Raw genomic sequence first — 25444 nt, forward strand, 5'->3', positions numbered from 1 at the left:
GCTGGACACCGCCCTAGGGCCTCTCCATGATTCCCAACTCTCGAAGGTTTCCGCTGTGCCCTCTCCTGTGGGCACCCTGCGTGTGGCCTTTGTCCTGCACTTTGCCCCCGTGGACTTCCGCCCCAGAGTCCTACGTCATCCTCCCCGCTGTCTTCTAACTCCTCGCACGTCCACATGCCCTTCTTCATATCTGAAACCGTGAAGTGGGCGGCGCGCAGGACACTGCCACTCAAGCCCCTAGGCTTCCGTGGGCATTCTGGGCCTCAGGACCCGTCCTGTTGGTCCTGCTGGCGGGCCACAGTGTAGACCCCAACTCCGTAACCAGCTTTGAGATGGTCAGGGAGCCCTGAGGGAGGTCAGGGAAATTTTGTACCAGTGCTTTGCAACACTGTGCGGGTCTGAAGTCACTTCGAAATAGGAAGTTAAAGAAAAAGTCACCATAGGGGCTTTGTATTGTTTAGTTTTGTCCATAAAAGGGGGGCTCACACTGATCTCAGACACCATTTTCTTTCCAAGTCAGTTCTGTATCAAATGTGACTTCACACACCTACAGAGACATAGGAGCCACTGTGTGTGACAGGCAGTTGGCTAAGGGGACAGTTTCAGGGCAGTTCCCAGGCCCTGTGTGTCCAAAGGGCGGGTTTCTAAAGAAACAGGCAGGGGCTCGTGGTGGCGACCAGGCTCATCAGCAAGCGGAGCTACTCCCCACCCAGCACCGGGGCTGGCCACCCCAGGCGAGCCTCACCCACCCAGGGGACCATATCTGCTTCGCACCAGTGGGAATGGAAAGAAACAGCGGCAGCCCTGGTTCAGGTGCATTAAGCAAAGAAATGGGAGGCACCAAATCCAAGTTCTTTAGAAAAAGGTTTTATTATTGCAACTAAAATGCAAACCCATCGTTTATATGGCAAGTTGGAAAACTGTACAGTTTAACAGTTCTGTGAGGTCACAGAAGACCCTGAGACACGCCCTCCCCCCACCCGGTCATGCAGCCACGTATACACACCTGAAAAGGTATTGTAACCAAACACCTCGCTTTTTTTTTGTTTTGTTTTTAGTTTTGTAAAAATGGTTTGTTCCACAGCCATTGTCAAAAATAATGGCCTGATGAGTAAATGTTGGCTTAAGGCAAATAGCAGAGCAGCTCACTACCTCCCTAACCTACGCTAACAGACGGAGGCCAGCTGTCCTCGCGGACAGAGGCCAGCCAGTCCACCGTCGGCAACGGCTACTATACATACACACCCAGCTACACACAGACACGGACTGTGCGACAAGCCCAGCCGAGAACGCGCAGCCTGGCCCTCAGCCTCACCCACGCCCCACAAGGCTCTGCAGCCGCGCCTGAGTGTCCCTCAGGATCGCTCTGCGCCGGCTTCTCCCCCGTGAAAGGCAAAACGTGAAAATGCTGGCGAGAGCAGCTCAGAGCCACAGCTGCCTTTTTTCTTATTAAAAAAGCCACCAAATGTGGAGGTCTCAGTCCCCCTTGCAGGAAGAGTCGTGAGCACCATCAGTCCCAAGGGGCTCGGGGGGGGGGCGGGGCGGGGGCAGACGCCCCCTTCAGCAGGGTCCCCTAGGACGGAGATGCAGCAGGCAGCTGGCTCCAAGGGCTGTCGCTGGGCTGCTCCAAGGAGGGCGGCTCCCGCGGCTGCCTTGCTTCCAGTCACGATCTGCTCATCCCACGGTGGGGGCCCTGATGCCTAAACGTCCAGAGCGTGAGGTGTGAACAGGGCTGGCCATAGCCTTGGAATGTCTGAGTTACAGCGGGCCCAGCAGGACCAGGACAGGCCGGGCCTCACCAGGAAGTCATCAGAGAGTCATGCCAGGAATTAGGCCCACATCGGCTCCTGGGAACATCATCGCTGTCTTGCTAAAGGCGGCTCCTTCAGCACCAGCCTTAGGAGCCACAGCCACGTAATGGTCAGGTCATGCAAGGGAGACTGCAGCGGACGGCACGTCAGGAGGCAGGAGTCTAAGGTTCTGTTCCCAGCCCGCGGTATTTCATGGGACACGGAAGCCCTTACATGCACTCTAATACACACAGGGAAAGTGGTGACCGAGAACAAGGTCCTACCAGGTAACGGGGAGGAGAAGCACGGGGACTAGGTCATCTCCCACTGTGACTCTTACTAAATACCAAGTGCTCAGCCTCTACCACGCCAGCGCTCTCCCCTCACGTGACCCAGTCACTGCACGCCGCTGCTCACACAGTCCTCCCGCCAGCACTGGTCTGAGGCGGCAGGCTCAGGGCAGAGTCTCGTGCTCCCAGTACTACCTGAGGATTGATTTATTATTGTACTTTTTGATAAAGCCCTCGATGCAAGGCTGACATCAAAAGTTTTAATACATTATTGGTTTAAGAAAATGCTAGTGCAGTATGGATGCCTTTGGAAAAATTAAAATAAATATGGAGCGGAGAGGCTACTCCACAGGGCTGCGTGGAGGCTTCTGGGGAGGATGGTGCATGTCGCTGGCCTGGGGTGCACCAAGAGGGAGCGCTCGGGTGGGGCGAGCCAGAGACGGGCACAGGCCACCACCCTTCCCTGCCACCAGCATGGTCCCCTGCTTTGCTCTCTTTAGAAGTGGGTTGGGATGTGGTACTCACAGAAAGGAGGGCAGGAAAAGAAGGAAGAGGAGCAGGGGGCAGGGCGCAGGGCGCAGGGCGAGGCACGGCCCGGGCTCTCCAACAGAACAGCGCCCTCTGCACGTGCTCCACGCTGCCAGCGGCCCTCACCCACCAGGCGCCTACAGTCGGGGTGGGGGGGCTGAGAGCAGAGGCGGACAATGGGTGGAGGAGGCCCAGGGAGGTCGGGCCATGCACTGCTGCTGAACAGGAACTGGAATGAAGCCAAACAGGCAGAGGAGCCCCGGGCACAGCCAGAGCTGTCTGACCCGTGCACGCCCCCCGCTCCCCACCTCAGAGGGCACCATGATTCAAGGGAGCCTGGGGCTTTTGTTTTTAATGACAGGGCCCTCCCACAAATCACCCCCAAGGAAAAGATATTTGTATTTTGCTAATGCAACATGCACTCAAAGACGGTCACCTGGAAAGAGGTAAAATATTTAAAAGGATAAGAAGGTCACGTGGGGCAGTTTCCAGGGTCTCTGCACCCCCCTCTGATCAGGGCGGGCCCCGTAGCACCTCCTCCCACGTGAGCGGGAGCCAGGGCTGAAGTGCCAGCAGTCACCCTGCCGTGCGGCCGACCCAAGGCAGAGGCTGCAGGAAACCCAGGTACAGGGACGGGGTGACGAGGGCCAGCAAGTTAGCCAGATGACGGCCACACAGAGGAGCAATGGGGAAACGAGCCGCGGAAAACCAGCAGGGACACCCTGAGCAGGAGCAGAAGCGGGCTGCTTTCTGGAGACGGCCTTATGCTGTCTCCTCTCAACACAGGGAGGCTGGCGGGCGCTGGCGGGTGCTGGCGGCCCAGAGCGCCCACACCACAGCGCCCGGCCCTCTCCTCCAAGGGCATCTACATTCGTAAAAGTTTGGGATTTTTTTCCCTGGGAAACCAAATATAAATTGTGAATCTGATTATACCACCCAAGGGTATGAGGAAGTTTTGTAAGTGCCTAGTCTTCTTTCTTCCAGAAATAACCAAAAGCTGCTTTTTATAAAGGTTAAAAACAACAATGTGTTGTAATTCTATTTTTTTCAAAGATAAATGAACCAAAAAAAATAAAATAAAATAAAAAAAAATAAAGACAGAGAAAGAGAGAGAGAAAGACGTATTTGGCATTTTCTCTACTTACTCCTGAATAGTTGAGGCCCTGAGATTAGACTATGTCCTTGGGACCACAGGGCTCCTGAAGACCCCAGTGCACAACCCTTCCCTCTTCTCCTCAGCCCTTGGCAGTTCCAGCCTGAACCAACCCTCATCTGCTTCTTCTGAGACTGGCTCAGACGCTCCACAGAACCGAATCCCACACTGGGCTGGTGGCCAGTGCTTCCCGCCACGCGCTCCTCGCCAGCACCTCCATCAATGGAAACATACCCTGTAGCAGAGGTACGCGCCGGCCGTGAGGACCGTGGCCATGCACATGTTGACCAGGAAGGGCTTCCAGTGGGTCAGTGTGGGCGCCGGCGCTTCCTCCTCCTTCCTGGGTGGTGCCGGCTCTGCCTCAGCAGGGAAGGCCGCCTGGGTGCCCCTCAGGCCTCGGCCACGGATCCGACTTCTGACTTCAGTGTCTTGACTCGTGCTGAGGAGCAGGAGGGACAGGAGTGGTTATTTGCCTCCAGGGAACGGGTGGCTGGACACTATGTTATGGAGAGATTTTAGACAGAAACAAGCTCCCTCTTCAGAACCCAAACCAGATTCCTGCCACTTGGCTGGAGGGCCAAGTTAGAGCAGGCATTGGCCTGAAGCCCCCTGTCCCTCCCACCCAAGTGCCTCAGACAGCGCCTGCGTCAGGGAAGTCCCATAGGGTGGGGCGGGGTGGTTATGCCTGCTGCGTGTGCACCCTGCTTTCTCAGGCACTGGAACTTCTGTGCCTGGCCACATCAGGGCACCCAGAGCTCCTTCCTCAACAGCTGCAGAATACCCACCCCCACCCCTGCACAGCGAAGGAGCATGACAGCCCTAATCCCCAAACAGGTTGTGGCCATCTCCAATTCTACTGCCACAAATGATGCGATGTACCCAATGACCTCACCTGTCCGCACACTTGGACACTGCTGCAGGGCACCTTTCTAGACGCGCCACTGCTGGTTAAAGTAGCCACACATCTTAGTATCTCCCTCCAGGAAGCAGGCACCTGGGCACTGCCACCGGTGTCCCAGGAGGGGGCTACTCCCGCTCACTGTGCAGCTTCCTGCAGGGCAGTGCCAGCTCCTAGGCAGCTTCCCTGGCACCCCAGCTTCCCTGGGTTTTCCTTTCCAACAAGATGGCCTGCAATGCAGCCCAGGGGCCACCGTCTGGCTTTGGCTCAGTTGGCCACCACGTCAACAGTGCTCACGATGCTGGGGTCGACGTAGGAAGCAAAACGCTCCAGTGAATTTCAATGAATTGAGCAGAGATGCCACCAAAAGATCAAGTTCCCTGGAGCTCCACCCTGGGGACACCAAGCTGGACATCGCCTTTCAGGACCTGCCAGAAGCCTGGAGGTGGACATGGGGTGGACACTGTCCTCACAGGGCAGAAAGGCCCTCCCTACTCATTCCACTGAGCCCGCTGCCAGTGAGTACCACCAGGTGGTGCCAGAACCCTGTGGACCTGCCTGTTCCCAGGGCCATTCCGGGCCCAGAGAGGCCTCCTCCATCCAGGAGAGGGCAGCTTGCAGGTCCAGCAGCCCCACTGCCGAGAGGAAGCGCAGCCACAGGTTTCATTACGTGCCTGTCCCAGGAACGGCAGGGCCCGCTGCTGCCCAAGCCAGCCTCTCACATTACCTGTCCATGCTGTGGGAGGCCCTCAAGGGGGTCCTGGTCTCCTCCTCGATGGGGCCGTCTTCATCCTCTTCAGCTTCGTCCTTCACCCACTGGTGGTTCGAGAAGAACTCCTTGCGTTTCCCGTTGTGGGGCTCCAGGATTCGCTTGGGCGGCCGGGGAGGTGGGGGCACGTGCTCAGGTGGGGGCTCCAGGTCCTCGTGGGACAGCTCCTTCCACTGGTCCTTCAAAGAGCAGCAGGAGGAAGGCCCGTCAGCGCTCGCTCTGCTGCTGTGTCAGGAAGCCCGCCCGCCGTAGTGCGCAGAGGCGCTGGCCTGGCACGGGGCTCGGGCATGGGGCTCGGGCACGGGGCTCGGGCTCCCTGGTCCACAGCCAGGCCCTTGGAAGGTGAAACCGTTTGAAAATCCAGCCCGTTCTTCCTGCCCTGGCTCTCTGGGGGAGCACCTCAAAGGCAGAGATTGGAACTCGGCAAAACTTCAACAACTTTCTAGCTATTTTAAACACAAAGGGCAGCTATTTCCTCTGACACCTGCCAGTGTTCGCACTTGACAACCAGAGCGGGGGGCGCAGCTCAGTGGTGGGACACTGGCCTGCGTGCACAGGGCCTGGTTCCGCCACAGCACTGCCCACGCACGCGCACAGAGACAAACACTAAAGCGCAGCCGACCTGCACTGAAGAGTCTCCCATGATGAACTTGGCGCCTTCGATCACGGCCAGGTAGGAGAAGCGCAGCTGGTCGGCCGTCTGGATCAGCCCCATTCGGAACTTCCTCATTTCCAGCAGCACTTTCTTGATGTCCACAGAAGAAGGGTCTTTCCTTTTGTCCATCTGACAGTCAGAGAGGACACAGGAGTCAGCCAGCCCCACTCCCCTGGGTGGGAGTGCTCTGGTTTGCCCTGGGGAGATCGCCATGGGGCAGGCAGAGAGTTCCAGAAAACATGGAAAAATGTGGGAAATCTGGGCCCTGTGGACGGGGGCTGAGGGGGGAAAAGAACGAGGGGGAAGGGTGCTCCGGCTCTACCTGGGCCCACCGTGAGATGGGAACCCTCTGCGAACAGAGCCCTGAGGGATAAAGCCACCCCAGGGGTGTTACAAAGCCAAGCGGCCCTCGCAGACAGTGGCCGGGAGCTGTGGCCAGGAGCTGTGGCCAGGAGCTGTGGCCGGGCTGGGGCGGCGAGGGCGCCTTCCAAGACCTTCTCACCAGCAGGAGGCAGGTGTCGGCCAGGCAGAAGGTCCCCGACCTGCCGATGCCGGCGCTGCAGTGCACCACGATGGGGCCGTGCTCCGGGCTGAGCGAGCCCGACTCACGAACTTTGAAAAGGAAGTTCAGGAAGGAGGCTGGTGATTCGGGGACTCCGAAGTCAGGCCACGTGGTGTAGTGGAAATGTAAGATCTCCCGAGTCTCTTGATTCTGAAAGATAAAAAGACACATGGCAGTGAGAAGAGTGTGGAGAAACCCACCAAGCCCTCCGCAGCCTCCCGCCCTGCTGACGAAGCGCAGAGCCCTGGGCCACCAGGCGCCGGACATAGACCTGCGGGCCGCCTCCGGGATGGCTCAGCCCCACCTGCTTCCCCCAAGGCCCTGCCTCCCCTGCCTATGTGGATACAGCCACCTTCTCTGGCCTCGCCAGCCACAGTGACGCGGCACTGCTCTGCCACCCGCAGTGACTTCATCAGAACGCTTTTGTGCTTCCTGCAGAGGGTGAAGAAGTAACTACATGTGTGGGCACCAGGCTGGGCCACCCGAGCCTCGAGGCTTCTGGGTGTGTCAAGGGATGGTCGTTTTACAGGGGGATCGTGGCCGTGTGGAGCCCAGCACCCAGCTCAAGAGATGCTCCCACTCTTCCCAGTTTCCAGAGTGGGCGGCTCAGGCTCTGAGGTGAGAGGCCCTGCTCAGAGCTGCTGCAGGAACCCGGGTCCTTGTCCCAAAGTGCTCCCCCTCTCCCAGCCTTCCAGTAACCACCAAAGGGTGCACAGCATGCGCCACGGGCCAGCCCCGTGCAGGCACGATGGGCCCAAGACCCGGCTGCTCTCACAGAGATGCCCAACTGTGACTGTGCCACAGGAAGCCATGGGGCTGGCATCTAGCTGCCAGGTCCATGGTGTCTCCTGCAGAGACACCTTCACACACGAGAGCCACACGGAGCCCGTCTACTCTCCTCCCGTGAAGAGCATCTCCATGTAACTAGAACAGGACTATTTTGGCAGATGAGAAAAGCACTTTAAATATACTTTAAAAATGAAGAAGAAGCACGCGCAAGCCGGGCTCCCCTTAGTCCCTAAAGAGGTGTGGCCCCCGGGGCCTTCCTCCACCCGCTGCTGTGCTGCAGGGACTCCATTCTCCGTCGGGGCCCCATTGGTCACCCAGTGCTAAGAAAGGGCTTTTTATTTTTTTACTTTTTGCTACAGTGGGGAGGGGACCCAGGGCTGTGCACACGCTAAATAAGCATTCGACCCCTGAGCCCCACCCCAGCCCTTTTAATTTTTTATTTTGGGACAAGGTCTCACTAAGTTGCCAAGCCTGGCCTCATACTTATGACGGTCCTGCCTCAGCCTCCTGAGCCGCTGGGACTGCAGGTGTGCCCGTCTGGCTTCTCAGGCTCCTGAATAACACAGCGGGCGGGAGTGCACAGGTCCTCACACAAAACCCAGGTCACAGCTGTGCACCCTGTGACTTCAGAATTCTGAGCCACTCCCCTCAACCACCTCAGGCTGACACACAGGAAAAGGACTGGAAAGGTGGACTACTTCGCGAACAAGCACACGCCACCGCAGAGAAGTGACACGGCTCCTCCCTGGTGCACATGGCAGAGAGGGCAAGAAGCGCGGGCAGCTGTGCCGCGGCGTCCGGAAGCCACATTGCTCCAACCTCTTCACTTCCCAGCCACCGGCACTCGCTCCAGATCTTACTTCAACTATTGATGCAGTAACAGGACCACAGGGCTGTGCCGCAGCACGTGAGCGCCATCACCAGGAGCAGGGCCGCTCCCCAGGCTCCCGTGGCCCCACCTTCCCTCACACTAACTGGACTGGCCTGGATAGCGCCATGGGACCACGGGCCTGCGCCCGCATCACCTGCTGACCCTCCCTCCCATTCCTACCTCCCAGGGCCCTCCAGAGCCCAGTCTGACAGGACAGGAGGCACGGACACGGGGTGGTGCAGCCCCTGCCCCCAGAGTCACAGTCTAAAATGGCAGGGCTGGGACTCAAACACGGGCAGTTTGGCTCTAGAGGCGGTGGTGGCCACCATGTTCAGTGTTGTCCCCGCTCTGCCTGGAGCCCCTCCCACCGTGCCAGCACTGGACCCCTCCAGGTCATGATTCAGATTGCTCACGGGCAGGGCCCTCTGTGGTACTTCTTAGCAGTGTCCTGCCACGTTCCAAGACAATCTTTTAGTGACAGCAAGCAGCTGTGTTATGACTCTTCACAGAGCAGACACACCCCAGGCCTTGCCCAGGAGACCTGCACTGGCCGAGAGACCGGAGCAAGCCCGGGAGACTCCTCGGAGGCCTCAGACCACAGAGGCAGCGGCACGCTGTGGCATTTAGCTTTCAGGTGGCCCGGGCAGGGACAGATCACTTGTAGATGAGAAACCTGTCTCTTCCCTAAGAACCGGAGTTCACTGGTGTGGAGGGAAAGCACCTGACTCCCACCCTCCTGGGCGCCCCTGGCACTTGGTAGTTGCACAACGAGCTCTGCTCACCCCGAGACCATGTGCGGCGCAGGGTTCAGACACAGGGAAACGCTTCGTTGGGTCAGGGAGAAGCAGCCCAACCAGCAAGTATCCGAGGTGCCCGAGTGCAGGTGGTCTTACCGCAAGGTTCTCCAGCTCCAACTGTCGCACTGTGTAGTAGGACTTGATGTCTTCAGAGATCAGCGTCAATTTCAAATTTGTGTCATCAAAGATCATCTCCTTTTCTTCTTTTTGCGGCCAATACTGTGCACATTTTAACTATGGGAGGAAATAACACTGAATTATTGGGAGCAACCAACTGTTTTCCCAAGACAAGAGGCTTGGAGACCATTCCTGAGCTTTATGACAATGTAAAGGCCTAGAATTTTCTGAGCCTGGAAGACACGGTCAGCGTAGCAGCCTGCTTCTTGGGATTGGAGGGGCACTGGAGAGTGATGGGGTGGCCATGCGGACGGGGCTCAGCCTCGCCACCCAGCAGCTCTGGGTCTCTGTAGCAAGGGGGTGCTCAGGGGTCTGACCCTTGCCCACCAGCTGCTCTGCCTCCTGCAAGGGCCTGTATGCAGCCAAACCTGGCCCAGCTGCTGGTAGATGCCTCACCCCAAAGGAAACCTCACAGGAACTGAAAATGAGCCCCGAGGGATGCGAACAGGCCCTGGGAAGGCTGAGCCACACAGGATGCACCGACGCAGAGAGGGCTGGAGGGTGGGCTCGGCTCACCTTTCGTTCTGCTTTGGTTTGGTTCAGTCCAAAAAACACTTCTTGAGTTCTATTTTGATAATTTCAGAAACTACTGGATGAGCTGAGGGTCAGTGGCCCTCCGCTGCCCTTCACTTCCTCTTCTCCCTGCTCGTGGTGGTGGTGGGAGCCCACTCCGGCACAGGTGGCCTTGAACCACCAGGTCAGACTTTCCTGGGGTCCAGCTGTCAGAAGTGTGGGAGTGAACGCGTTCTTGCCAGTTTGGTGTCAAAAGTTTAAGTAAGAAAATTTAATTCAAATTTAGTGGACACTTTGCTGGGACAAGTCCTATGTCAGTTAGTCAGGACGTCTCTGCTGGTGGGTGGCTGGGGTGCCCTGGACAGCAGTTGGGCAGGGCTGCGCGTGGGCCCAGCAGAAAGTCTGACAACCTGCCAAGGGACCCTGGGAGACCTTGCAATTCCCAACACAACACCAGCGAGTGCCAGTCACGCTCGGGATGCACACTGGTCCCACTGGATGCTCCTCTGAGGCCAAGGATGACGGGAGCACAGGAGCCGACTCGGGGCTGGCCTTGTCTGCTGGGAGAGACCACTCTCCAGCAGTGACAAGGTGCACAGTGGGAAGGGCTGAGGGCAGAGCGCTGTGACTGTGTCCTGGCACTCAGAGGAGGGAGAGGTTTCAGGCCAGCTAAGGAAGAGCACAGAGGCAGCTCTGGAAGAGGAAGGTTCGGAGGGTGACCAGCACTCTCTGGGCAGTGACCTCAGAGATCCAGGCTAGGGGAGCAGCAAGAGAAGGGCAATGGGGGACCAGAGCCCAGCTGGTGCTGACGTCAGGTCAAGAAAACCGCAGCCTCCCCTGGGGTGGCAAAGGGCCAGCGGCTCCCGAGGAAGGAAGAGGGACGTCATCGACGGTCCTGCTCCGCTGAGGCTGGGAGCAGCCCACAAACAAGACCAAAGCAAAGGCAAGAGACACCCATGAGACTGTCACCAACAGGGCTTTTTCCAGAGCCCATTGTAAAGCTTGGGCCAGTCTCACCCACGTCACCAGTCACCAGTGATGAGCTGCTGGAGATGGGACGAGACCCTGGATGGAGATGGGTGTCAGCACCAAGGCAACTCTGCCACACGGGACGTGGGCACGGGCCAGGAGGCAAGAGCCCCGTGGAGCCGAGGGCCAGAGGCGCGGGGAGCAAGACCTCCGAAGGCCTGGCCAGGACGTGTTCCCTCCCACACTCTGACAGCTGGACCCCAGGAACAGTCTGACCTGGTGGTTCAAGGCCACCTGTGCCGGAGTGGGCTCCCACCACCACCACGAGCAGGGAGAGGAGGAAGCAAAGGGCAGCGAGCGCCCACTGACCCTCAGCTCATCGGCTGGGCAGACAAGTTTTCCACCTCATTTCCATTTGGCAAGCACTCACTTTCAGAACTAAAAATAAAGCTAATAAATCTTTATAATCTGGGCAAAAACTAAGATTACAGAGGATTTCTGGCACATGACCAAGCACCCGTCAACCAATATTTAATTTTAAGAACTCTTTAGGCTTCTACAGGAACATCTCTGTTATTTTCTATAGAAGTTTTTGTTTTAAACACACAAAATAAGCACCCGATCACTATTGCAGATATCCTATTACACTGACACACACCAACTTGAATAGGAGACTTGACTTTTGAGAAAATAGTTCATCACTGGGGACTCAAAACTGAGGCCTAGCTGGGCACGGTAGCACACACCTGTAATCCCAGCAGTTCAGGAGGATCGCAAGTTCAAAGCCAGCCTCAGCAACTTAGCAAGGCTCTAAGCAATTCAGCAAGACTTTGTCTCTAAATAAAATGTAAAAAAAGGGCTGGGATGTGGCTCAGTGGTTAAGCGTCCCTGGGTTCAATCCATGGTACCAAATTAAACCAAACCAAACTGAGGCCTATCTTGGTTGGCACCAGACAGGAAAGTGGTGGCATTGTGAATAGCTGCCATTTCCACCATGAAGGCAGGTGTTAGTGAGGGTCCTCAGGCCATCCTAAACAAGTGGCCAAGCCATCGTAGGAACCACGTTGAGGAGCCAGTCTTGGACCCTGAGACGAGTGACGTGGTTTTCCCGATTATGAATAGAGAGCTGGTGCACAGAGCAGGAGGTGCCCGGGCACAGGCCACATGACAAGATGCAGGTTCGTGGGCTTAGAAGCCCGGAGCCTAACTGTGGCTCCACAGGGTTTGGGAGAGACACAGGCCAAGTTCCAGAAGGGCGAGAGAGACTCATGGAGCTCACTTCCTCTGGCTGAGCAACAAGCCAGCCCTCACACAGGCTCGCTCCATGTTGACGTGTCTAAAGTCAATTTTAAAATTGAACCAACAAGCACTTTGGCCATGTGCGTGACCCCCGTCCAACACACACAATTATCTTCTGCAAAACTGGCTTCCAGGAATGCGAGGTCCCAGGAGGTCACAGTCAGGTCTGCCAACAGTAAGAGGGGAACTTCCTGGGCTATTTGGTGAAAGAAGGAAAGCAGAAAGCAGATGGAAACTCTCTGTAAGCGGGTCACAGCACGGGCAGTGTGGACGGGGACAGCCAGGTGAGAGCCATCCAGACCCAGCGGCTTCTCGGCAAGCCCCCACCCCAGCCAGCCCTTTTGGAGTGATCCTGTTGATGCAGAACTGAAGATGTTGATCCCCAAGAAACATGCAGCGGTTTTTGTGCCAATCTGCATGCCTGAATAACCAGCCGGGACCTGGACACTTACAGCAGACCAGAAGGAGCGCTGCTACCTGTTCACAGTGAACCACCTCAGGCCACCAGCCACGGGTTTGAGGGCCAATATTACTATATCTCAAGGGGGAACGACTGTCACAGTGATCTGTGGCCTATTTATGGTCATTGCTGGGTAGGAGACAACAGGGCCCGGTGACGAGCATGTAACTATGGCACCCGACCCAGCTCCTTGTTGTAATATGACAACAGTTGCTAAAGCAAACTGTGAACTAATAGCAAAGAGGTTTTCCTGGAAATGAAAGCAACAATCAAATCAATCAATGAAAGGAAAATCTGATGTTTTTTGAATAAATATCTTGACTTAAAAATCCCAACCCCCGATATCACTCAGAGCAGTTCTAGCCAGCAGCAATCCTGCCCCCCAGGGACCCCGGACAGCCGAGCCTGAGTGCCACATTTGGGAGATGGATGCTAGTGGCACCTAGTGGGCGGGGCCAGAGAAGCTGCTGATCATCCTAAAACACACAGGTCAGTTCATTCCAGCAGAGAATGGCCAGCCCAAGGTCACTTGTGCTGAGAGGTTCCAAAGCTCTGGGTTCAACCACTGGCGGCTCCCCAGCAGAGCGCGCCCTGGGAACCTAGAGCTTGGTGTCCGGCACTGCCGACAGGAATGCGGGAGGACAGGGCTGGAACCTCACCTGTGGTAATCAGGCCACAGAAGCAGAAAGGGAAGAGTGAAAGGCCACTTTCACAGAAAAAGCAATCCTACGGGGAGAGGCGCAGGATGGTCTGAACCCGCGGGCTGGCCGCCTCTGTCACTGCGCACACACTGAGCCTGCGTGATTCACAAGGGGGTCGCAGTGAACTCAGGCCAGGCCGCAGCGACTCCAGCCCAGGGCCTGTCTCTCAGGAGCTCCGGGCTGCTTCCTCAGCAGGAGACGGTGGCGCTGTGGCTGGTGCCAGGCACATGCTGCCCACCCCCTCTCTGGTGCGCGTCTTCTGTGCACTGAATTTTTACTCTTTGGAACGTGACTGTGCTTTCTTTGCAGGGTGGCTTCTCTGTCCAAGGCGGCCAGGACAGCTATGAGAGCACCCAGCTGACCCCCAGGAGCACAGTGCCAAGCCAGGCAAGGCCCAGGGATACCCAGTTCTCTGGTCCCAGGCTGCACATCCCCACGATCCTCAGCTCATCTTCTCCGAGGGCCTCAACTTGACTCTGAAGCTGGGAAGCCCCAGAAGAGCTAGCAGAGCCAGGGAGGGGCGGGCGTGGGGAGCAAGGAGCCTGTGGCCCTGCTGAATGCCAGTCTTGGCCCTGCCTATGAAGCCACTCCTACAACAGAGAGACTTTTGAGGGGAAATTACAGCAGAGAGAAGGATGAAGAACAGCACAGTTACCAGGTGACCTGGGGGCGGCAACCTGAGGGTACCTGGACATGGGATGAGGGTGGGCGCTGTGATTCAGACCCTTGGATCAAAGAACACAGTGAAGAAACTGAAAGAAAATCTGTCCTGGCAGGAGGCTGGAGAGGGCACAGTGAGGTAAGCAGGCCTGAGTGCAGGGCTCTGTAAGCCGCCATGTGTCCTCCCGTGAGCCAGGAGAAACAGGGGTTCCAGCTGGGAAGGGGTGGTGAGCCCAAGTGAGGAAGGACATTCTGGAAGCATGGTTCAGAACGGACTGAGGCAGCAAGCTGAAGCAGGGGTGGCTGAGGGCAGGCGTGGGAGGGACAGGGCTTTAACAGTGGCACAGAACCCACGATGGCAGAGTGTCACGTGGACACACCAGCGGACACCGGTGCAGCGGGCGGCTCCCTGCTGGGCCTCTGGGTGTTTCTGGGCAACAAATCTAACCTCGAGGCCAGCGGCCTCCAGGGCTCCGCAGCCACCTCTGCATGTCCACAGGAGGCTCTCTGACCAGCCGGGAGGCAGCTCCATGAACATGCACCGAAAGCTGCTTGTCAAGAACGGCAGCACTCACCCGGCTCCACAGCAGGGGACCAGGAGCCCCGCATGGAGCGGGCAGCCCACCAGCGGGGGCCAGGCCATGGCAGGCTGGCTCCTCTCCCTTTCTGTTCAGGGAACTGACTGCTTACAACAAACGGGTCCTTATACATCGCTTCTATGACTTTTTAAAATGACAAATATGCTATGCAAAGGAACTACAAACGTGATTTAAAATAAAAATAAATCAGGACCAATGGACCGTGACATCAAGAGGAAGCAGCGTGCGACTTACCGAGCCCTTCTCCATTACGCGGTTGAGCATGACCACACCCCTGCTCTTCTGTTCCCACACCATCTCCCAGAAGTGCCCACACGTATTAGGCAAAGGACCCTGCAAGCACACAAGACCAGACACGGTGACGCGGGGACACCACAGCATGGGCTTACCTGTGACAGTCAGCAGTCGGGGGTACCCTCAGGTCTCCCAGCCCAGGCAGAATGGCGGCTAAGGCAGGAACAGGACTGCCCTCCTAGCCTGGTGGGCAGCTGTCACAGTCCTGTGTCAACCACACAGTGGCGCACCCCAACGCAGGTTGCCCACGTGCTTCCTGGCTTGGGCTGGCTGAGGGGCTCCGGGGCTCCTCGCCAAGGGCAGATGGGATGTGGGACAAAACTCTCGAGGCAGTGAGAGGCAGCAAAAGTGTGACCAACTGTGACTCTTCCGATCATTTATCACCTTGTGACCTCAGGCAGGTGCCTCCGTCCCCCTCTATCTCCCTTGAGTGTAAACAGCTCCTCGTCACGGGGCGTGTTCACAGCCGCCAAGGACTGAGCCCACGATGGAGGGCACCCAGCAGAGGGAAGCCCCCACTCTTAGCATCAACCCAGACCTGACCACACTCGGCCTTCATTTCTGGACCAAGGAACACAGGAATGTGGACACCCAGATGGTCATGCAGGTGGGCACGGGGACGCCTGTGGAGCAGCTGGCCTATCTGCTGCAGCCCGCCACCCAGTTGGCAGCAGTGTTCCAGGATGCAGCACTGCCTGGGAGGAATGTCACCAGCGCCACCCACCAGGGTGAGCCGCTCCCTGGGGCAGCACCGCCTCTCCAAGAGTGCTCTGCCCGCCCGCTGGAGTTCCCGCAGCTGCCCGACTCCTCCGCCCGCCCGGCCTCCTGCAGCGGCCTGCCCTCAGCAAGCTCCCTCCTTCCCCAGCTCAGCTCCGGCCAGCACGGGCCTTCACACAGGCCACCCTCCCAGCTAACAAACGCAGCTCCTGCAAGCACAGCACACGTCACCCAGTCCCTGGCTGGCCACTGGGCCTCTCATGCCCTGAGTCTGGCTCGGAGAAGGTCCCAGCCACACCGACTGAGAGGGCCACTGTGCGGGAGGCTGTTTTGATTCCTTCTGAAAACCCCAGGGCAAGGGGACGCGTGAGCAGCTCACCGACATCAGTGGGCCCACCAACAGGACTGGCGGAATGTCACGGGTTCCAATAACTGCGAGGGCAGGGGGTGGGGGGACAGCACGGGAAACCCTTCAATGCTCAAGCTGACCCTACACACCCTAGAATGGGGGGACTAAAGTGCTTCCTGACCTCAGCAAGGTGACCTCTCACAGGAGAAACCCTGGAGAAGTCCTGGGCCTCAACCCTGGCCCACAGCAGGAGGCCCCACCTCCCAGGACCCTGTTCCCAGAAGTCCAGCCCGACACCCAGAGGTATGGGAGGAGCAGGGGCTGGGGCCTGGGGGAGGCTGGTGCACAAGCCAGGAACTCACTCCACGCCCTGCGGCCGCGCTGGCCAAGCTGAAGGACCCCACGCTGACTGGGAGGCATGGGTCACGGGTGGGGAGGAACTGGTGGGACAAGAAGGGAGCGAGAAGGGCCAGTGACACATACGCCCTGGCCCAGGTCCCTGTCCAAAGCAGCCTTTGTTCCCAAGGCTTCCGGCTTTGCCAGAACTTCCATGTTTACACAGCAAGCAGACGGTGCGCCATCATCCCACAGAAGCCCGACAAGCGAGAAAGTGACCATCATGGAGAAAAACCAATGGGGAACTTCAGACTCTTTAAGCCAGCCTCAGGTAACAGGGCAAGATGGAGAACAACGAATGATTTAACTAGTTGATTAATTAGTAAGAATAAAGAGTCGGCTTTACCCAGTCTAGACACTTGTGGTCTTGGGGTCACAAACCATCAAGGTTTACGAGAGGCTCGGTTCATCATTAAACCACCGCGCGCTCTTCTCCCCATGAAGATGCCCAAAGCTGGTGGGAGTTGTAAGTGCCTATTCACGCCTGTCCTGTTCTCTAATGACACTTTTCTTGGGGCCAAAAGAGGGGGCCATGGTGAAGAGTTCCGCATGGCTCTTGGGACAGAGGTGACTAGCCTCCTGCCACACTCTTCCAGAGGTGCTTGGCGCTGAGGTGAGCCCCTCGAGAATCAGCACAGTACAGGCCCTTCCAGGCCGTGCGCCATCGCCCGTCCCCAGGCTGCTGCCAACCTACAGCCGCTTCTCTGTGCTTCCTTCCCGCCCTTCTGTACCTTCCGGAACAGAGCAGGGTCACAACAGGCTGAATCTTCAAAGGAGGGTGTTTTTCCTTTTTTGCTCGTTGGTTTATTAAACACCTGAACTTCTAAACAACATGGCAGCTTTGTTTAGGCACAGACAGTTTAAACTCTTTTAAGTTAAGGTTAAAAAAAATTCCAGACAATCTGTTTACCTGGGTGAGAATGTAACTCCTCTGGGCCTCCTCCATTTTTATCAAACTAGCATTGATGTAGTCATTCTCCTCCTGGTGCAGCTTGATCCGACTGTGGTCAACTGAAAGGCAAACAGAACCCAGGTCCATCTGGGGGTGAGACGTCCACACAGCCGTGCACCCCACAGCAATAGAGGGGAGCCCAGGGCTGGCGGGGCGCTGCCTGCCGTCTGTGTGGGCGACTGGCATCTGCAAAAGGCCTCTCTGAGCGTCTGCAGCTCCGAGGGAGGCAATGACGGGCCACACGAGGCCCTGCACAGGTCCCAGCCCAGGGTCTGCTCTAGTCCTCCCTCCTGTGACAACATCACACTCCCCGAACTTGGAGGGCCACACTGGGCCATCAAAGGAGCCATTTTCTAATGCTTAACAAACTTTTACAGGGTAAAAAACACAGCAGCTTTAATCTTTTTTTTTTTTTAATAGATGGACACGATGCCTTTGTTTTATTTATTTCTTTTCTGTGGTGCTGAAGATCAAACCCAGGGCCTCGCACGTGCCAGGCCAGTGCTCTACCCCAGCCCCAGCCCCAGCCCCACGTGGCTTTAATCTTAGAAAGGGAACAAAATTTACCAAAAAATCCCACGCAGCCCTCCCAGCTGTCGCTGGCACAGTGAGCGACAGCAGCAGGAAGGCTGTGACCACGCCTCCACCCAACTGTGTCCACAGGCATGAGACTCGATGGCCCGTCACCCAGCGCCATGGAGGCATACCTGGGATTCTTTTATGTAAGTTTTTGGTTTTTTTTTTAAAGTTCAAGTATGATTAGCTTAAACAATTCGGGCCTTTCAAATGTCATCATCAAAGACTTTAAAAAGAGAATTTGGCTGGAAAAAAACCTCCAAACCCAAAACACTACCAATATAGAAATGTAACTTTTAGATTAGTTTTTAAAAATAAACTCATTTGGAATTTCTACCCCAGGTTATTGGAAACCAACGCCACTTTCTTTCATCATGATTGTCACAAGAACAGCGCCACCCCGAGGGCCACTCTCCTTATCATGATGGTCCACGGGAGCAGGTGGGTACTTGCATTGCTGGCACAGCATAAGGGACAGTGAACCCAGGTGACCACCCCTAAATAGCACCTTCTCTCTGAGGCCAACAGGAGACGCAGAATTACAGGGAGGGTGAGTGGCTTGTGGCTTTTGTTCTGAGAAAGGGCTCCAGAGAGAAGGGACCTGAGCACTGGCCACCGCTGGACCACGAGGGCGAGGGCTGGTACAAACGGAGACACTTGGGTAATTCTAAGTGGATCATGGAAATAAAAGATCTCCAAAGCAATCGCGTGACTGGCACTGCTGGGCTGGTGGACTCAGACAACACCAGGTGGCCCTGGGTGACAACTCGTCCCCTGGGCCTTGTGTTTTCACTTGCCAAGTGCAAGACTAACAAGAGTACTTTGGGAAGAGGTGACCAGAGCATGTGAGTGCAGAGCTGAGCTCAGCTGCTGGTGCAGAAGAGTGCTCTTGTCACCATCAGCGTCTTGAGTCAGGTGGCAGGTCCCCTTCCACCTGGACTCATGCCCCCTTTCCCCCTAATGTGAACAGCAAATTACTTTTTCTACTGGAAGGTGAGGTGGGGGAGGAAAAGGAGGACAGGAGGAATGAGGTTGGGTGAAAAAGTTCAGGAATTACCTCCCAGGAAGAATATGTTAAATATTGGAAAACTGGTTCTTAAACCATTTAGATAAGAGGTAAAAGTGTAGCCACTGAATATCGCAGACAACATCGCTCCCCGGTTCAGAGCAAGTACGGCAAAAGCTAGCGACCCAGGGTAACCTGGCACCATAGGAAAGAGGTAAACCCTGACTGTGCCGTCCACTCAAATCAGCTCTCCAGAAGTTTCTGAGCAGGGCTTCACAGCGGCACCAACAAGGTTTTTTTGTTCTTATTCATTTTTTTTTAAATAAATACTTACGCAGTGCCTCAGTCTAGACATGCTAAAACAAGAGTATCGGGTGCTCGGGCACCACCGTGGCACCTGAGGACCCAGGACTGCACTTCAGATGTCCTGGTGGCAGCGGTCTCCGCCTCGGCGGATATTCACTGAGTGCTTTCTACGCCTGAGCAGGCCCTGGGCTAAGCGGCTGATGCGTTTCATTCCATCGTCACACACTCCCACGGTAAGGGTGACCCTGTCTTATTGGCAGTCAGAGAAGAAAGCCAGCTGCCGGAGCCACACAGTCCTCAGGGGCAGAGTGAGATGCAAAGCCAGCCGGGGACTGTGCAGCGGCCAAGAGGCACATGCTCCTCACCAATTCTAGGTCCCAGACCGGAGCACTGTCGAGACCTCGGCAGCCATCACCCTTCTGAGTCCCCTCCAGGGTCTGCAGACCCCGTGAGCGTGATGGCTGCCGAGGTCAGCAAACAGTTCAAAGCACTTTTTTTTAGCTTGACTGTCTCCTCTAGGCCCAGGTCTTGAAATCAGCTCTGCTTTCCCTTGTTTTACACAAATTCTAACAAGTTCAGTTATTTATTTTCAAGATATTGGCAACCTGGGTGCCAGTCGCTCAGAAGGCAGGAGGGTGCCGAGGCCAGCAGGCGCACCCACACTGTACGAGGGAGCAGTAGTGCTGGCAGAGACGTGGCGGGGCTGGAGGGGTGCGATGCACAATTAGAGGTGGATCCACAGCCCCCACCCGACTGCCTGTGTGGGGCACCCCTGTGGTTCAACATGAGGCTGGGCTAATAATACTGCTGCTGAGTCACCCAGAAAGGTTCCATTAGGGCTGCTCCACTCTGCTTCAGCTGGTAGGAAAATGATTCATCACAAAACAGTCAAGCTAAAAAAAAGGGCTTTGAACTGTTTGCTGAATTTTCCAGAAACTGAAACCTTCCCTCTACAATGCTGGAAAAATGAGCCATTACTATAAGTCTCCAATGTCCCTGTTACAGCAAACAATCAAGTCATAAACCTCCGACTATAATCGATTTATTGCAACCTTTGGGGCAAACGGCGAGCTGACCCACAGGCCCTGCAGGAGGAGGGGCAAGCGGCCTGCAGGTGGATACTTACAGGGACTGACATCTCGGTACCTGTTTCGGTTTTTGTTCTTAGGAAGCTTGGCCACTCTACAGGGGAAGTCACTGGCTTCATGTCGGATGTCCTACAAAAAAGGATAAAGAGCTCTCTTGAAATCTCTGGCACTGGGCAACCACCAGGACATCTACCTGCGGCCGGCGTGCCAGGCACAGACACTGTAGAGGGCCAGGCTGTGTGGGAAGGCGGGGTGATAGCTCAGAGATGTGTTCAAGGTTCCAGGAGGAAAACAGGAGGACCGAGCCCAGGTCTGGGGTGGGAGGTAGTGACTTGGCTGGGAGCCACGGATGAGGACGGTGAGGACGGAGGCAGAGACAGAGGTGGGGGGTGTTCACTTCACTCAGGAACACCCAGCAGGCAAAGGCTGCGGAGTCATCCTGTGCCAGGAACAGCGAGTGGGCAGTGGGAGGAATAACAGACGCTGGAGGACACGGTGGGCAGGCAGATCTCCAGGAGCATGGAATGCCAGGCCTCAAGTTCCAACGGAGCCTTTCCTAAAAGGACACTCACGCCAGCCAAATCCCTGCTCTCCCACTAAGGGGGGAGCCGCCTCCCTCCGGGATCCAAGAGACCCTGCCTGGCCCTGCTCCAGGACGACACGGGCCACCCCGTTCTCTCCTCGTGCTCCCCCAAGCGCACAGCCATCAATCACAGGTGCATCTGTTCTAGAACTGCCCGAGACCCCCACACAGCCTGGCTGCGCTCACGGCCACTCGCCTGTACCTGCAAAGATGGTTAAAATGGTAGACTCTAAATTTTGTAGGTTTTACCACAATTCAAAAAAAAAAAAAAAAAGACAAACCCACAATGGACAGCAGCCAGTGAGACAATGGTGACAGGATTCTGGAAGCTGAAGTCAGGCCGTTAGGAGCACCACTACCTGGGAGAGCCACCGACACACCAGCAGCCGGGGCTGTCCCCAGTCTGTTTTCTGGAAAACGTAAACTGGAGCTGAACTGGCAAGGTGAAGGGGAAGATGCCCCGCCCAAGCCAGGGGGTGAGGGACACCCTGCAAGCTGTACACCAGAACATGTCCTTCCCTCAAAAAAACGCACACCGCTGGCGGCCCCTCCCCTCCAGGCAGGAGGCTGGGAGCAGATCCTCCCACGCTGTGCAAGCCCAGGCCTGTGACCGCGCCACCTGTTGGGGCTCCCCATCTACCTGTACTCCGTCACATGCGGACAACACTGATGACAAGATGTGACAGGACAGTTTCTAAGAAAAAGGCAAAAACCAGGAAAAAAGCCCCTTGGATGAAACAAACTGTGTGACCAGGGGCAGGGCTGGGCAGGGCTCCTGCCTGGGGGGGTTAGAAAATCCCCAAACAGAAACAGCATGGCACCGCGCTATCTGAGCCCAAAACCAGGCACACAGCGAACACTGACTGAATCAAGAAGTGTCCTGGGAGGAGGGGGGGAGAGTGGGGGAGGAGAGCAGAAGTGGGGGAGAGCAGGGGGAGGAGGGGGGGAGAGGAGAGCAGGGGGGAGGACAGGGAGAGCGGAGGGGGGGAGAAAGGGATAAACAAAAGGGAAGGCTGGTGAAGAAAATGACATCCAGGACTTCACAGGCATCTTAATTAAAAAGAATCAAAGGTAAGCAGACCATCTAAAACTAGGACCCAAACAAGCTGGAATCAGCACCTGCAGGAGTTGAAAGTTGCTCCCTGTGGGGAGAGAGACGGACTCGCCTGCGGAGGGGTACAGCAGACCTCGGGACCTCACTGCCAGCTCCTGGGACTGCTGCAGGCTGGACCGTGGGCACATTGTACTTGGATTAAGGGAAGGGAAAAAAACTTGGGAGCACAGGCCTGTAACCCAGTTACGTGGGAGACTGAGGGAAGAGAATCACAAGTTCAAGGCCATCCTGGGCAACTGAGTCCTTGTCAAAAAAAATAATAATAACGATGATTAATTGATTAATTTAAAGAGCTAGGGGTGTAACTCTGTGGCTAAGCACCCCTGCTCAAACTCCAATACCAGGAAAAAGAGTGCTCATATTCTGCTTCTCTATTTATTTACAAAACTATGAAAAGGCAGGAGGAGACTCTGACTCAGGAGGGACGAGCTAATGACCTCAATGTCCGGTGGCAGACGTGAGCCTACCTGAGAACAAAGGAACGACCCAGTTCCAACGTCCATCCCGTCATTTGTGGAAGAAGCTAAGCTTGTGGGGAAATGCTATCTGCAGAGCCCCCAAAATAAACTAAAGGAATAAAACCCCAAGACTGCAGTTTGTTTTCTACCTATAATTGTAACTGGAAGCCTTTAGCAATAGGGAGGAATTCTTGCGGCAAAATGGCCACATGGAAATGGAAGAAGCACTCACTGCGAGAAAGCAAATGGATATTAGTAAGTACTTTTCGTATGTGTGTGTGTGTGTGAGAGAGAGAGAGAGAGAGAGAGGAAGACAGGCAGGCAGAAACAGAGAAACTTGGAGATGTCATTTAATAGGATGCTGGGAAACTTAACAGGGATCCACATAATACATTTTTAAAAGTAGATTTTAAAATTAAGGTATGCTCACAGAGCAAACTACACCGGTCTTAAGTTTTTCTAAGCATCTCTGAGGTAAAACTGACAAATAAAAAAATACCCATTTTATATGCTCAGTTCACTGAGTTTGAAGCAATGTCTTCAGCCATGTAATTACCAATGTGACCTAGACAGAGGACATTTTCATCACTCCAAAAAGTTCATCTGTGCCCCCAGTCCCAGCCAGTGCAAACCTGCTTAGTAGCAACAAGTCTACTTTATTCCACAATCGATTGTTTCACCAGTTGCTAAGACAAGCGTGTTAAAATCCCAATTATCTTTCTTTTCTCTCCTCCCTCCCTCCCTCTCCTCTTTTTGCAGTATGGGGAATTGGATCCAGGGTCTCAAACATGCTGGCCAATCATTGCACCACTGTGTTACATCCCCAGCCCTTCAAAAAAAAAAAAAAAAAGATAAGGTCTTATAAATTGCCCAGGCTGATCTTGAATTTGAGGTCTTCCTGCCTCAGCCTCCCGAGTACCTGGGATTACGGGAGTGACCCACCACACCCAGCTTTGAAATCCATTTAATTATGAATGTCTCCCTCTCCTTTCAGTTCTTGGTTTCTGCTTCATTTATTTGGAAGCTGTTTTGAAGTACACTTGCATTTAGGACCAAATGTCTTCCTGACAAAGTGATTCCCTCATCATGAAACATCTATTTATCTCCAGTAACATCCCTTATTCTAAATTCTGATCATACGGTCACTCAGCTTTCTTCTGATTAGTGGGTGCATGGTATATCTTTATCTACTCCTAGATTATCTACGTCTTCATTTTTAAAATAGAGTAATTCTTGCTTTTAAAATCTAATGTGATAATCTTCATCCTTTAACTCGGGTATTTAGACCATTTATATTTAATATGATCATTGATGTGGTTGATCAGAAGCTATCGTCTTGCTAGATGTTTACTTGTTTTGCATTTGGCTCATTTGATCTTTAGTCTTCTTTCCTCTTTTCCTGCCTTCTTTTGGTTTGTCCCCTTCTCCCTCTTTCCTGACATTCCACCTAATCTCCACAGCTGACGTCTCCCTTCAGTGTTTTGGTAGTTCTACGGGGTTTATAATATGCATTTAACATAGCGGTCTACCTTCTAATATGACACTTTACCAACAATGTGAGAAAGGAATATTTCTATTGCCCCTAGTTATTCTCTGTGCTATTGTTATATTTTACTTCTGTTATAAATACTGCAAGGTCCCTTTATTTTTGCTTTGAACAATTATCTCTTTAATTTTCAAAATGAGAAGTGTATTTCATATTAATCTAAACATAGGCCAGTTTTGATACTCCTTACTCATTTGTTAAGATCCTGTCTCCTCTTGTTTGGAGACTCTGATGTATCTCTGCTAGTCAGCTGACAACAAATACTTCCATTTTTTTTCCCCTAGAAAAGTTCTTTATTTTGATTTCATTTCTGACAAAGTTTCACTGGATATACCTTGACAGTTTTTTCATTTAAAGTATTTGACAGAAAGCTCATAACTGTCTCCATCTTCCTGGTGTGTGGTGTGGGTGATGTACACACAGACACAAGCTCACCACCGCTGGTGCCTTTAAGCCTTTCTCTTCCTCGGTGGTGATTACCGCAGGCCTCCCTGTCATTTTCTTTGTGTCTATTTGGCTTTAGCTTAAGGTTTACTGAAATTCTTGAATCTATGGTTTTATATTTTTCATTAAATTTGGAAAAAAATCTGGACACAATTCCATTAAATATTTTTTCAGGGAATGCAAACTACACTGATTTTGAGATTGTTCATTATTGTTCTACAGGAGACGCCCACACCCACCCCTCCTGTCTGTATTTCACTTGGATGTTCTTGTCAGTCTGTCTTCAAGTTCACAGATTCTTTTTTTTTCTCTTATGGGGCCTTAACTGCTGTGAACCCCATTCAGAAAACTTCAGCTTAAATGCCACTTTTTTTCCTTCTTTAGAAGTACTATTTGGATTCCATTTATCCTCTCATCATGTCACCATTTTCTTTAAGCCTTTAAACAGGGAGTTATTCATAATAACCTTATGTCCTTACCTGCCAACGTAGCATCTGTCGTATTTGTGTTTGTGCCTGAGTTTTTTCCTAGCCATAAATTGCACTGTTTTGCCTTTTTTGTTTTATTTGCATATCTAATAATTTTTTGTTGGCTGCTTCTACTGAATGACCCACACTTTACAGAGGTCTCTCCATCCTAGAAGACATGAACCTGAATGAATGCTGGGAGCTATACTGTCCTCACAGCTGTTCTTCATCCAGGCTCAGGGGCTCCAGCTGAGATGTGCACTGTATTGAGCCAAGACTCACGCAACCCTTCAGAGATGGGCGCACGGATCCTGCCCGCTTCCTCACCGGGCATGCTCCACTCTGCAAATTCCAGTCATCCTGCTTCTGTGAGCTCCAAACTCCGTCTCCTGAACTCAGTGAGACCACCAGGCAGGAAGTTAACCTCTGGGCCTAGCTATCTATATCCCTCTCCAGTTCATCCAGGTAATGTTTTAAATATCTAAGATTTTAGTATTAGTCACTAAAAAAAAATTAGATTTTAGACTATGAGCATGTATTCAACAAGTATACAGGGTCCACCAAGTGCCAGCTGTTGTGCTGGGTTCAGCTACAATAAAGAACTGTTAAATGGCCTTGTTTCACAGAACTTACCTTCTACAAGAGAAAAGAGGGGCCCAGAGTCTATC

The 25444-nt window shown here is 54.3% G+C and overlaps 1 protein-coding gene across 1 annotated transcript in view; it reads right to left on the bottom strand.

Moving 5' to 3' along the window:
* Nucleotides 1-851: 851 nt before the first annotated feature.
* Nucleotides 852-25444, bottom strand: part of Ptpn1 (protein tyrosine phosphatase non-receptor type 1) — a 59391-nt gene continuing 34798 nt past the window's right edge. The window contains exons 2-9 of the mRNA XM_027946341.2: nt 20203-20293; nt 17147-17247; nt 14715-14813; nt 9199-9336; nt 6586-6795; nt 6051-6212; nt 5387-5607; nt 852-4200 (exon numbers count right to left, since the gene is read on the bottom strand). Of these exons, the coding sequence (XP_027802142.1) occupies nt 3981-4200; nt 5387-5607; nt 6051-6212; nt 6586-6795; nt 9199-9336; nt 14715-14813; nt 17147-17247; nt 20203-20293 (1242 nt within the window). The 3' untranslated portion in view covers nt 852-3980. The remainder of the gene's footprint in view (nt 4201-5386; nt 5608-6050; nt 6213-6585; nt 6796-9198; nt 9337-14714; nt 14814-17146; nt 17248-20202; nt 20294-25444) is intronic.

The sequence above is a fragment of the Marmota flaviventris genome, chromosome 2, assembly GCF_047511675.1.
Source record: "Marmota flaviventris isolate mMarFla1 chromosome 2, mMarFla1.hap1, whole genome shotgun sequence".
In the NCBI taxonomy this organism is placed as follows: Eukaryota; Metazoa; Chordata; class Mammalia; order Rodentia; family Sciuridae; genus Marmota; species Marmota flaviventris.